Here is a 9,210-nt window from a genome sequence, read left to right on the forward strand (position 1 = left end):
AGGGGCTGTCCCCTCTCCCTCAGCCCCTGACATGCCATGGTCCCCCGCAGCTGCTGGCTCTCGCTGGAGGGCGGTTTGCTCTACGCCTTCGTGGGACCTGCTGCTGTCATTGTGCTGGTGAGCTGACCCCAAGCCCCAAAGGCCACCCCGGTGGTGGCAGCTCCTGGAGCCCCGGCTCGTGGAGGGGCTCTGTGCGCAGCCCCTAACCCCGGCGCCGCTCTCGCCCAAGGTGAACATGCTGGTCGGCATCATCGTGTTCAACAAGCTCATGTCCCGCGATGGCATTTCAGATAAGTCCAAAAAGCAGCGAGCTGGGTAAGTGCCCTGCGCCCCACGGGGCTGTCCCTGGGGCTGGCACGGAGCACCCTGCCCTGCCGCACCGCGGGGCATGGCACGGGGCAGGGGGGCTCCTCCGGGAGCGGGCTGAGGACGGGGCACACTTCACCTCATCAGTGGGCGGCAGGGGCCAAGCCCGGGGCAACCGCAGCCCCTTCTTGGGGGCGGCTGGAAGGGCAGTAGCTGGTGGGGACGGTCACCCCACACCTTCCCCTGGGGAAGGGGGAGCCACACACTGCGGACCCCCCCTCCCTGCCACCAGCGGAGGGGACTGAGCCCTGCCCGCCCCATCCCGCTGCCGCTTGGCCACCCCTGCTCGCCATTAACAACTGCTGCTGCCCTCGACTAACCCGTCTCTCTCTCTCTCTCTCTCTTTCTCTTTCTCTTTTCCTTCTCCCATTTGCTTTTTGCCTGTGTCTGTCCATCCGTCCATCCATCTGTCCATCCATCTGTCCACCCCACCCTTCTCCATCCCCACCATCCTGCTCTCCCACGGCCTTGCTCCCCTCGCCTGCATCCCCGCGTGGCCCGGTCCTGGCCGCGGGGCACCGGGGGGGTGGTGGGCATGTAGCTCCAAGCCCCCGCCCTGCGGCAGCCTGCTGCTGAAATGCACCAAGTGCGGCGTGGTGTCCAGCGCGGCCATGACCTCCGCCACCGCCAGCAGTGCCATGTTAGTGCCCGCCACGCGCCCGCCTCGCCCCCCCACCCCGAGCACAGCCTTGGAGCCCGGGCAGCTGGGCCGGGGGGGAGGGGGGAGTCTGGGCATCACCCTGGGTGGGGAGCGGGTTCTGGGTTGGGGGTCCCGTGGGCAGGGCGAAGGCTGTGTGCTCGGGGCGGTCCGGGGCGCGGGGGGCGCGTGCCCCACCGCGGCCATCACGTCTGCATGGCATGGCTTCCCACAGGTCACGTCATCGCTGGGGTTGGGGCGTGGGGGGGCTCAGCTCCTCTTCACCGGGGTGACTTGGGAGCAGGGAGGGCATGAAGGGCACCACGCTGTGGGGCACGGGCCAGTCCTGGCCTTGGGAGTGTCCTCGGGACCCTCTGCCCAGCACCTGAGCCCCCACGGTTGCTGGCTGGGACCACTGCCACCCTGGTCAGCCAAGGTCCCTGCTCCCAGGGGTTTAGTTGCAATAGAAGCAGCCCCCAAACTCACTGTTAAAAAAGAAAGAAATCCCCTTTCTGCTCTTCTTGCGGCTGTGGGAGGGTGACAGTGGCCCCACATGCCCCCAGCACCCTCACTGCCAGCTGTGTTGCCTGTGCGGGGACAGGGACACGTGCAGCTGTGCCCTGCCTGGGCTAGCTGGGCAGTGCCAGTGGCTCAGCCTGAGGGGGGCACAAGGAGCCCACGGGCCCCCTCGCCCTAAGGCAGGCAGTACCCCAAGCGCCTAGCTGGTGCCAGCTTGGAGACACTGAGGAAGAGGGGGGACAACAGGGGGCATGGCATCTGCGCTCGGGTCTCCGTGCCGCGCTGTGCACGCAGTCAGCTCCAGCCAGACTTGCGGGGCTGGGGGCAGTGCTGGGGGGCCTGTTGCGGGGCAGCCCCAGCGCAGCAGGCTCACCCCGGCCCCTCTCTCCCTGCCCCAGGGCATCGCTGTGGAGCTCCTGCGTGGTCCTGCCTCTGCTGGCGCTGACCTGGATGTCGGCCGTGCTCGCCATGACCGACCGGCGCTCCATCCTCTTCCAGGTCCTCTTCGCCGTCTTCAACTCCGTCCAGGGCTTCGTCATCATCACCGTGCACGGGTTCCTGCGCCGAGAGGTGGGGTGGCCCCGGAGGGGTGCCAGTGGGGGGACCCCTGGCCACGGGGCCGTGACCGGCTCTGTTCCCACAGGTCCAGGATGTGGTGAAGTGTCAGATGGGGGGGTGCAGGAGCGAGGAGAATGAAAACTCGCCCGACTCCTGCAAGAATGGGCAGGTGCAGATCCTGGTGAGTGCGGCAGTGCCAGCACGAGCTGCAGTGGGCACTGGCAGGGCTGCTCGCCCCGGCTGGGGCAGGGTCCCCCTTGCAAACCCTGCTGCTCCCCGTGCTGGCCAAGATGCATTCATTTCCCCATCTCTCTCCCTTTCTTTCTCTCTTCTCTCTCTCTCTCTTCCCCCTCTTTCTGTATTTTTATAGACAGATTTTGAAAAGGATGTTGACCTGGCGTGTCAGACAGGTGAGGTCTCCCCTGCCCCCTGCGCTGGGGACGGGGATGTCACTGTGCCACACCTGGGAGGGACAGGCAGCGTGTGCCAGGGCGGGCGCGATGCCAGTGCGCAGGGGGTCAGTCCAGTCCCCCTGCCCTCCTGCGGGATCCCCAGGGCCGGCTCTGACCCCCCTCCCCACCCGCAGTGCTGTTCAAGGAGGTGAACACCTGCAACCCTGCCACCATCACGGGCACCTTGTCCCGCATCTCCCTGGATGGGGATGAAGACCCCAAGCTCAACACCACCTCGGAGGGTGGCCTGGGCTTCTCCAGCCTGCCAGGAAACATCCCTCCCTCCAGCATCCTGGTCCAGGTCCCCAAAATGACACCCAATGTGGTGGCGGGCTTGAGCGAGCTGGGAGACCCGCCGGCACAGCAGCTCAGCCTGGAGGCACCGGGTCCCGTCTACCTGTGCACGGAGAGCAGCCTGCGGCCCCTGGAGTACGGCTGGCTGCGGGCCCCCGAGCCCCCGCGGGAGAGCGACTACATGATGCTGCCCCCGCCGGACCGGCAGCCTCAAGCCCTTCCCACGGGAGGAGGGCACCCTGGGTCCCAGTGCTGAGGAAGGGGTGCCCGGTGGGACGGGGCGCCCGGTGGCTGAGGGAGACACCTACCCTGGCTTCGTCGCAGTGGACCACATCAACATGAACTTGAACCAGCCCTACGGGACGGTGAAGGCGCCCTACGGCCTCCAGTTCAAGCAGCACCCCACCGTGCGGCAGATCCTGGCCTCGGAGCTGTCGGAGCGCAGCCGCACCATGCCCCGCACTGTCCCCGGCTCCGCCATGAAAGTGGGGTCCCTGGAGGTGAGCCAGGGGGGCTGGCGTGTGTGCCCGTGGACGCAGACATGGGGAGGGAGATGCGTGGGTTTGGACAAGTGTGCAAGAGCGTGCACAAGCCCGCATGCACATGCAGGGCTGCATGATTTGCCCCTGTGCTCGCTGCTCGGCATCCCACCCTTTGCTTGGTGCTGCCTTCACCCAGCAGCACGGTGGATAAGCTGCATGTCCTGCAGCTTGGCCGGGACCCCCGCATCTCCAGCCGGGCTCTCCCCCATGCCAACGGGCATCCCCCCATTTCCCCCCCACCGTGCTCACCCCACATCTCAGCCGTGCAAAGACCTTTCCCTTTTCTTCTCCATCTCCTCCCCCTGCTCTGGGCCCTGTGCGTCCCCTGCTAGAGGAAGAGGTTGCGATACTCTGACCTGGACTTCGAGGTAAGCGCGGCCATGGCAGCCGGTGCCACCGGTGCCTGCTGTGGGGTTGGGTGCCACCCAGGGACTGGACCACCTTGTCCCTGGTCCCCTCTGGCTCGCTGTTGGCAAAGCAGCAGCCGAATTTGGAGGAGTTTTCTACCAGGCAGGAACGAGCGTTGGCTCGTAATTAAAACACCGAGTGGGAGCATTGCAGTGGGCTCAGCCACCCGTCTGGGATGCCCCCAAAAGCAGGGGAGGGTGGGCAAGAGGGGATGATGGGGGTGGGAGCAGGGCTGTGCCGCATGCCGACGGCCGCAGGCTCTGCTATTGCCTCGCAGAAGGTGATGCACACGCGGAAACGCCACTCTGAGCTCTACCACGAGCTCAACCAGAAGTTTCACACGCTGGACCGGTACCGGGCCCCAGCTGCCGGCTCCTCCAAGGTGAGGTCTTGGGGGCCCCATCCTGCCCTGGATATGCTCCCCTGCACCCCTCCCACCTCTCCCCTGCATGGACTGGGGCATCCCAGGGAGGATGGGGGAGATGGGGGATCCCCAGGATGATGCTGGGGCTGAGCACTGTTTTTTTCCACAGCGAGAAAAGCGGTGGAGCGTCTCGTCAGGTGGTGGGGAGAAGAGCACGGCCAATGTAAGTGCCTGAGCCCTCCCCGGGGGCTGATCCACCCTCTCTTGGATGGGGCTGGAGGGTGGAGGTGGGTGGCTGTGCCCCAGGGCTGGGTGCCGATGGGACAGAACCACACATCGCCATGCACCCTGGCCATTTGCTGCAGCTCCTCCTCGCCCGGCAGGATGCGGCCAACCCCGAGGAGCAGCAGCCACAGGCGCCGGCTGCGCCACCAAAGCCGTGGAGCACGTTCAAGGCGATGACGCTGGGCGCCCTGCCCAGCGCCCAGCGGGACCGGCTGGAGCTGCGCTGCGCGGACTGGGAGGGCCCCTGCACTGGGCTGGATGCGGCCGATGGCGACTTTCAGACGGAGGTGTGAGCCCCGCGCCCGCTGCCGCTGCCTTCACCCTGGCGCAGGATGAGCCGAGATGCTGGGATTGCTCCGTCCTCCTCAGCTGCTGGGGGGGTCCCTGCCTGGCTGGAGCCGTCCTCGTAGGAGAGACCACGCTCCCCCCTGGCCACAGCCGCCTCCCACCCGTCCTCGCGTGGTTTTCTCCTCCCTGCCACCCTCCGGACGCGGGTGTGGAGGGGACACGCGCACCCCCCCATGCTCACCCACCGATCACACCTGCACCCCCCGGGGCAGGACCGGCCGTTGAGGCCGTCAGATCTTTGTTCTTTTCTACCGGGATGTTTCTTCACGCCGTGCACCGTGTGCACGCGAGCGGCCGTCCCCGGGGCCAGGCTGCCCTCGCCCCCCCCCCCGGGGTCTCATGGCTGCCCCCTCCCAGCCCTCCCCACCGTCCCCACCCCACGGGGCAGGTGCTGTTGTTGTTGGAAATAAAAGTTCACTCTCTGTGGTGCCGTGGGGCCGCGGCCACCGCTTCGTGCTTCGTGTCAAGGGGTCCAGCTGGGTAGAGGGGGGCTGTCACCCAGCGGGGACTCCTGGTCTGTCTGCTCCCCCCGGCCCCCTCCCTGCTCAGAGCCCACAGGGTGCTGCTGGCTGGGGCTGAGCCCACACCCGCGTGCTGCCTCGAAAATGAGCGTCTTATCGCGGGAGCCAAGAGCACTGAATTACATGGTAATTAATCTATGAGCAAATTAGTAACTTCGGAGGCAATTACCATGCAGTCTGCAGAGGCGTGTAACGTGGGGTGCCTCGCACTGCTGGAGCATCCCTGGCGTCAGCACAGCCGGAGCTGGGTGTTGCAGGGTCAGTGTGCTGCCCACGGCATCGGTGCGAGTGGCCCCGGTGCAGGGGGGCTGGCAGTGCCACCGTGAAGCCAGCAGCCGTGGCCGTGGGTGCCAGGCTCGTGCCGGACCAGGAGCTGCGTTGGGAGAGCAGGGGCAGGTCGGTGCTGGAGAGGAGGATGCCTCTGTCTCGTGGCTCTCAGCACCTCCGGGACTAATGAGGTCTGCGCTAAGCGTTAATCCATGGTGTTGATGAGGTGCCAGGGCAGACCATGGCACTGAAACCCTCCTGCTGCGGCGTGGCGTGGTGTAACGCACCGGTGAGGGCTGCGCAGCCGCTGCGATGTGGGGGAGCGTGCCCTGGTCATGGCTGTCACTCCTCTCTGGGAGAAGCTGCCAGAGCTTCCCCAAGGGCTCGTTTTGGCAAAGGCAGGCTCAGCACGGGCTGTGGACGAGCAGGCAGCACCCTCCAGCACCCACATTTCAGGCAGGCAGCTTCCCACAAGGATGAAGCTGGTGGGAGCTGTGGGGCTGGCAATGACCCCTTGCTCCCGGGGGATGCCAGCGCTGCCGAGACCTCCAGGTAAAGGATGCTGCCCAGTTTGGACCAGTGGCCTCCAAGGTACTGGTTTGCTCCTCGTCTGCACTGCAGTGCTGTGCAAGGTGCTCAGCACTCTGCAAGCATCGAGCCCACTGGGTGCTGGGGGTCGGGGGCACTGCCAGCCCCCATCAGCTCAGGCAGCTGTGCCTTCCACTGCCACAGCAGCAATTAGTCCTCATCAGTGCAGGCCTGGGGCCACAGAGATGTGATTGCGAGATGAGGCATGAAATTAGGCAGGCTAAAGGGGAGCGTCATTAACCAAACCTGCCTGGGGTGTGCACGGAGCTGCCAGCACCCGCAACGACTCACTCAGCACCGGTGCGGCCAGGAGGGACCGAGCATCCTCACTGGGGGGGTCCCTCGACAGGGAAGAGCCGTGCCTGTGCCCATGGGAGAGGGGACCACCATGGGAGCCAGAAAGGGGCATGGGAAGGTCCTGGTCCAGGGTGCTGCAGGTGAGGACCATGCATTTAGGGATGCTACATCTGGTGGGGGGATGCTACATCTGGTGAGGGGTGGCAAAGCTGAGCTGAGGGAGGGGGGCAGACCCACCCAGGGTCCCGGCTCAGCCTGGCTGGGCTGTCGGTGCCGTGTGGTGATTCCCTCCCTGCTCCCGACGCTCTGCCCGTGCCCAGCAGCGCCAGCCTCGTGGTTTCCCACTGGCTCCCTTGGTCTCCCAGCGTCTTGCCAGAAGCTCACTGGTTCCCACCGGCATGGGGCCCGTGGCAGAGCCGTGGTGGGGGTGGTGCTCATAAGCCCCCACCGGACAGGACAGGAGATGCTGCTCCCAGCCCCAGTGCTGCGTTGCAATGCAATGCTGCATTAGACCATGCTCCCAGCCCCATGCTGGAGCACTGGGACAGGATGCGGCCCCTGGAGTGGGGGGGTCTCTCCCTGCCCCCCTGGGCAGTCCAGTTAAGGCTGAAGTGCTAATTGCATAACCCAGTTCATCCCAGCACTGCCCAGTTTGGTTTTGGGGTGACGGGAGAAGCAGGCTGGCTGCTGCAGCACAGCAATGGGAGTGGGGAGGGGACAACTGCCCTTGGAGCAGGCAAGGGAAGGGGCCAAATTCTTCCTCCCCCCCCCATTAGAGCCTTCTCAAACAAAGCAGAAAGGGGAGATGGGGGGTCCTGGGCCCAGCACAGCCGCCCCCAGGTTTGCCACCAGTTGTGCCACGAATGCTGGAGCCGTGGCATGGGGAGGGGGCCAGGCCCAAGCATGGGGGCTTCGGCTGCCCCCCCTGTGGTGGGGACGGGGCTGCAGGAGAGGCTGCGGGCAGGTGGCAGGGTCTGGCACAGCGAGAAGCGGCGGTGGGGCACAGCCAGGGCTCCCCAGCCCCATGCAGGGTGTGGGGTGGGAAGCTGGGCAGTGCTCTGCGGACGATGCTGTGAGCAGGGGGCACCGTCCCCTCCCCGGGGAGGGTCACCCCACTGCTTTGGCCTGGCTGCTAATTTTGCTGTTAATAGCAGCCGTGTCCTCTCGCTCCAGTTGCTGGGAGCTGCTGCACACTGGGATACCCCCACCCCACATTTTGGGGGACCTGGGGCCGGCTCCAGCTCCCTTCCTGACTCCCTTCCCAGCCAAATGCAGCCGCGAGAAGCAGCGTCAGGGTTTCCTGAGGCATCTGTTGGCAATTAGCAGCTTTTATTACTCATGGAGACGCCATATGCGGTGAGGGAATGGAGCCCAGGCAAGAGGCACCGTGCGGCTTGTGGCATGCCCCAGCATGGGGGGACGAGGGTCCAGCCCCCAATCCTGCTGGTCTGGGCAGCAGCTGGGGGGTAAGGGGCGGGTTGGAGCAGGTTGGAGAGCTTTGGAGCCATTTTCCATCTGCAGCTTCCATCCGAGCCAAGCTGCCCCCCCTCTCCCGTGCCAAAAATGTTCCGTTTGGGGGGCGGAAATGATGGAGAAGCCACTCTGAGGCTGCGCAGCCCGCAGCGGCGTGGGGGGATGGCTTGGCTCCCCGGCTGCTTCTCCCTTTGCTCTTAGGCAAAGTATTTCCTCCAAAAGAGGCAAAACTGTTGTTTAAACACCCACAGAAACAAACGGGTCCCATCAAGCTGGAAAGAATCCCCGCAGGCTCTTTCCTTCCCGGCGAATGCTGGAATTGGCAGGTTTTCACCCAAATTGGTGCAGAAATAAATGCTGAACCACCAAAATCCTTGCCACAGGAATTCCCTCCTGTGTGCTGCCCAGGCCAGCGTGCCGGCAGCTGCCTGCAAGCTGCCAGGGTCCAGCCGGCATTGCCCCAGCCCTCACCCCCCCAGCAGTGGGGGGCTTTTGGGGGGCCCGTGCCGGCAGTGCCCTGGCTGAGCTCCCACGGGAGGTGGGGAGCCCCACAGTAATGCAGCCGCCGCATGACGCTTGAGGTCGGAGGCAAATTGTCTCCAGCCCCAAAATTGCCGTCTCTGCTCCGGCTCGTGTTTCTTGGCAGCTGGAGCGGCTGTTTCTTGGAAGAGCAGCTTGCCTCCGCTTTTTCCGTGCTGGGTTGGTGGGCAGGGGCTGGAGGATCCTGCCTTCCATCCCCCAGCTCAGCATCACTCCAGGGGATGCCGACAGACTGCCCCCCCCATCCCTTAGCAGAGTGCTGGGGGAGCAGGATCTGGCCTCTTTCCCCCCCCCCCCGAGACACTGATCCCATGCTCTGGCAGAGCAAAGGGAAGCAGGAGCTGCATGGAGCGGTGGTTTCCATGCTGTGGCCGTCCCCATGCTCCTGGGGCCAGCGGGGTCCCTTTGTGCCACTGGGCTGGGGACAACCTACCCAGGGAATTGTCCTGGCAAATGAGGGAAACTGAGGCACGGGAAGAGCAGCAGGAGGGATAGGTGAAACCCCCCAAAAGTTGGGGGACTTTGCACCCCCAATTCATTCACAGCCGAATTTGAGGGCCCTGGGAGCTGCTGGCCGTGCCAGTGTTAACGAGGGGTCAGGGCTGAGAGGAAGGGACCAGGCTGCACTTTGTCCCTGCTCTGCTGTGGGGTGGCTGGTGGGGCCAGGCTGGGCTAAGGGGCCAGGTTGTGGGGTTGTGCCTCGTGCTGGGGGCAAGGGCAGGTCCCACTCAGCCCAGCTCCCCCCACCTAC

The 9,210-nt window shown here is 65.4% G+C and overlaps 1 protein-coding gene across 1 annotated transcript in view; it reads left to right on the top strand.

The window, feature by feature from the left end:
- The window catches only part of ADGRB2 (adhesion G protein-coupled receptor B2), a 28,757-nt gene extending 23,548 nt beyond the window's left edge, over window positions 1–5,209 (top strand). Inside the window, 12 exon segments of the mRNA XM_055800854.1 lie at window positions 51–117; window positions 230–315; window positions 908–1,006; window positions 1,921–2,092; window positions 2,166–2,261; window positions 2,451–2,490; window positions 2,667–3,075; window positions 3,077–3,326; window positions 3,701–3,736; window positions 4,054–4,158; window positions 4,310–4,363; window positions 4,506–5,209. Of these exon segments, the coding sequence (XP_055656829.1) occupies window positions 51–117; window positions 230–315; window positions 908–1,006; window positions 1,921–2,092; window positions 2,166–2,261; window positions 2,451–2,490; window positions 2,667–3,075; window positions 3,077–3,326; window positions 3,701–3,736; window positions 4,054–4,158; window positions 4,310–4,363; window positions 4,506–4,718 (1,627 nt within the window). The 3' untranslated portion in view covers window positions 4,719–5,209.
- The last annotated feature ends 4,001 nt before the right edge of the window (window positions 5,210–9,210 follow it).

This window comes from Falco peregrinus, chromosome 3, assembly GCF_023634155.1.
Source record: "Falco peregrinus isolate bFalPer1 chromosome 3, bFalPer1.pri, whole genome shotgun sequence".
Lineage (NCBI taxonomy): Eukaryota > Metazoa > Chordata > Aves > Falconiformes > Falconidae > Falco > Falco peregrinus.